Source organism: Acanthisitta chloris, unplaced genomic scaffold (assembly GCF_000695815.1).
Source record: "Acanthisitta chloris isolate BGI_N310 unplaced genomic scaffold, ASM69581v1 scaffold7879, whole genome shotgun sequence".
NCBI lineage: Eukaryota > Metazoa > Chordata > Aves > Passeriformes > Acanthisittidae > Acanthisitta > Acanthisitta chloris.
This window is the reverse complement of record NW_008689724.1, coordinates 1-3,715: the sequence shown is the minus strand read 5'-3', so window position 1 is coordinate 3,715 and position 3,715 is coordinate 1. Positions and strand designations below refer to the sequence as shown.

General features: G+C 61.3%; 1 protein-coding gene across 1 annotated transcript in view; it reads right to left on the bottom strand.

Annotated features, from left to right (window-relative positions):
* The window catches only part of CHRD (chordin), a 5,752-nt gene extending 2,351 nt beyond the window's left edge, over positions 1–3,401 (bottom strand). The window contains exons 1-11 of the mRNA XM_009081530.1: positions 3,224–3,401; positions 3,024–3,141; positions 2,065–2,161; positions 1,817–1,958; positions 1,603–1,743; positions 1,005–1,087; positions 781–916; positions 577–683; positions 332–492; positions 132–262; positions 1–39 (exon numbers count right to left, since the gene is read on the bottom strand). The exon at positions 1–39 is cut by the window's left edge and continues 191 nt beyond it. Of these exons, the coding sequence (XP_009079778.1) occupies positions 1–39; positions 132–262; positions 332–492; positions 577–683; positions 781–916; positions 1,005–1,087; positions 1,603–1,743; positions 1,817–1,958; positions 2,065–2,161; positions 3,024–3,141; positions 3,224–3,401 (1,333 nt within the window). The remainder of the gene's footprint in view (positions 40–131; positions 263–331; positions 493–576; positions 684–780; positions 917–1,004; positions 1,088–1,602; positions 1,744–1,816; positions 1,959–2,064; positions 2,162–3,023; positions 3,142–3,223) is intronic.
* Positions 3,402–3,715: the final 314 nt, after the last annotated feature.

Here is a 3,715-nt window from a genome sequence, read left to right as displayed (position 1 = left end):
GGGGAGACACCAGCTGCCCCGCCAACACCACAGGCATCTCTGCACACAGACAGGGGCCATGGGAGGGGGTGGGTGGTGTGTCAAGGGATGCCCCACTGTCCCCCATTACCACCCCATGTGTCCTTGGGTACCTGTGTATCGGGCAAGCAGCCCACTGTAGGGCAGGGAGATGATCTGGCCCCGCAGCTCACCCTCCGCCCAGTCCTTGGTGGCCACGTTGAGGAAGAGCTCATTTTGTAGCAGCATGTGGGCATCGCGGGCACTGGGGCTCTGCCAGGCACCCCAGGCCTGCCGCCGGCGAGAGACCACACAGGTTGGGATGGGAACTCACCCAAAGCCCCCATGCCTTTTCCCCCAGTGCCACCCTGTGCTCACCAGCCCATCCTTGTAGGTGGGTGTCATGTCAAACAGGACATTCCTCTTGCTCTTCCGTCGGGGTTTGGTCTCCAGGGTGATGCCCACCACCTCGCTGGCCGTGCCCACCACCTGCACCTGTGGGCAGAGTGCCAAGTGGCAGTGCCAGGGTGGTAGATGCTTCTGGGACCCTTGGGAGGTTGATGGGTGCCCACCACTTACCTGGTACTCCAGGGTGCCATTCTCATGCAGTGCCAGCTTGGCCGAGCCCACAGCCCCGGTCTTGGTCGGCAACAAGGCATCCGCTCCGCACAGCACACTTTGGATGGCTTCAGCCCGGGGAGAGAGGCACAGGGGTGGGTGAGGTTGGCATGAGGGTGGGCACGGCCACCCCCCTGCACCCCAGGGTGCTTATCCCCTGCTCACTGTCACAGCTGCGGCGGATGGTGATTGTGCCTGCCAGCTTTTTTTCCGTCTCGGCCACAATGCGGAGCTGCCCCTGCACCAGCCACTGCAGCTCGTGGGCAGAGAGATCACTCAGCACCTCTGCGAAGTCAGGGTCCTGCCAACGGGGGTACAGTGCCATGGATCATCCCTGGTGCTCTAGACACCGTAGCTGCTGGGGCATGCAGGGGAACAGACAGCCTTACCTCTACAGTGATGTTGGTACGGACCTCCCGCAGTGTCTGGTCCTGGTGCAGGATGCGGACCCGCAGTGGGACCCAGGAGGATTCTGGACATGGCAGAGGGGAGTGGACCCACTGAGCCAGGGGCCTGCAACCACTGTAAAACCCACCCCTCTGTACCTACCACCCCAACACTCCTGCACCCGATCCCCCACTTTCTTGTCAGCTGCCTGTCCTGTATGCCTTTACTGTCACCATTCCCTCCAGCACCCCCCAAAATCCTTGCACAACCCACATCCCAAACCCATCCTTCTTGCACAATGATCCCCACACCCCATATGCCCTCCATCACCCCACACCCCACATAGGTGCATGCCACACCCCCCCACCCATGTGCACCCCAAATAATGCAACAATCCCTATGTGCACCTCACACACTCCTACCACCACACACAACCCAAACACCTACTCTGAGCCCTAAACACAGCCCATGCCCCCACCCTGACCTCGGAGATGCTGACACATGCATCCTGAGCCACAGACATGCCATGCACCCCTCCAGCCTTATGCAGGCCCCTCTGGGCAGTGCCAGGCCCCATGGGGTGTCTCTGCTTGCCCTCACCCCCAGCACCAGGCTCCAGCAGCCCCCGAGCCATGAGGATGAAGTGCAGGTTACTCTCGGTGTCACTCAGTGTCAGCATGGCCATACCCCCAGCGCCCAGGTGTGAAGGGTCCGACGAGGTCAGGATCGCACCGAACGTCTCTGTGCAGAGATGGGGGCATGAGGGGCATCCCAGTGGGCACTCACTAGGTGCACGTACAGGAGGTGGACTTACCTGCAAAGAGTGCCCGGTGCTTGAGGATGTGCCCACGGACCTCTCCAGAGGGCTGTGCACGGGTGATGAGAGACACACGGAGCTGCTCCCCACGGAGCAGCTGGACATTGGCTTTGGACACAGTCCTCCACATCCCGCAGAGCTGTGGGTGATGGATGGAAGGACTGGGCAGGGGCCAAGGGGCACTGCATGCCCGCACAGGGTGAGGAAAGGGTACTGTGCTCCCCTGGTCTCCCAGCTGCTCTCACCATGCCATCCTCGGGGGTAGCACTCTTCTGCACGGGGTGCTCGAACAGCACATTGCCCTCAGGGTCACTGAAACGCACCCGGCTCGGCCGCCCCAGCCTGTGGGGATGCAGGGGGTGAGCAAGGACCACCTGCCTGACCTCCTCCCTTACTTAGCATCAGGCATAAGGGGAAGGCACATGGGGGTCACCCAGGGATTTGGGGTGGGCAGGGGAAGGATGACGGTTCCCTGGGGTGCCAAGCGCTACACTGTGCCCGCCCACACCAGGACTAGCCCAACACCCTTGTTCTGCTGGATGCCAGCTTGGCACAGGTCCTGTGGGATCCCCTTATCCTGGAGCAGTGCCTAACTGGCACTGAGCAGGATGGGGGTCCCTGCCTGGAAAGGCATCATGGCAGGACCCGCCAGGAGCCGAGTGCTCAGGCTGTAAATAAGGAGCATTTTCGGCTCCTCTTGGCTCCCCCGGTCAGAGCTGGAAATTAGTCACCACTTTACTATGCAATGGGGCCTGGAAGCAAAAGAAATCGGAGCGGGAAGGAGGGAGGGAGAGAAGCTCTGCTGCCGGCAGGCATCTGGGGAGGGCATGGCAAGGATGGGGGACCTTGGCAGCAGTGCCCCAGTAGTGCCTACTGGCAGAGCCCTCAGGGTGGCACAACACTTCTGCCAGCTGCGCCCACGGGGGCCCTGGAGCCTATCCCATTTGTTCCCATTCCAGACCTGGAGGCAAAGGGGTGAGGCCACGCGGGCGCCATGGGTGTGCAGAAATCCCAGCCACTGACCCAGGTTGGACCTCCAGCCCACTGCCCCCACCCCATTTCTCTCACCCTGCCAATGCAAGACTGTGGCACCATGAGGGAACGTCAGAAGGGAAATTGAGGCACAAGTGCTGTTGCATCTCCCCCTTTCCCAGAAAGCTGACCGCTGTGCCAGCCTGGGCAGGGGATGGGGAGCAGGACTCACCGCTCGTAGCTGATGGAGAAGAGCAGGGAGGAGCGCAGCAGGGTGAAGCGAGCCTTGGCCACTGCGCTGGATGTGGGGTGCCACGGCTCTGGGCCACTGGTCAGCAAGGCCACGAACTCTGGGGAGGGAATGCTGCTGCTGATGGGGAGCGCAAGGTGGTGCCCCACAACCACTGCTGCCTGTCTGGGCGGTTAGCTCACCTGTGCGGGCATCGTCACGGGCCAGCCCCTCGGAGCTGAGGTAGGAGCGGTCATTGTAGGGCTTGTCCAGGTCATCCTCCTTGTCCTGAAAGTACTCAAAAGTGTCGAAGGGGGCTGCAGGGCTCTTCTCTGAGGGGCCTGACAAGATTGGCATGTGGTGGGCACAGAAGGAGACCATCACTCCGGGCTGTTTGAGCTCAAGAGCTCAGGGTGGGGAACAATAATAAATCCACCCTCCCAAGATTGATGGAGGTGTGTTCTGTGAAGCACCATGGGGTGTGGGGGAATGCTGTGTGCAGGCAGATGGGCAGGCGGGGCATTTAGCCCTGTGTGCCCTTCCTGCACTCCTTCCAGGGTGGTTCAGGGATGGTTGTGCCCATCAGGGCTTACCCCTGCCCAGCATATCATGGACACCAGTGACTTTCATAACAAATCAAGCAGCCCTTTCCCAGAGGTATGTGCAATGCCCCCTTTCCCACACCCACGGGGGAT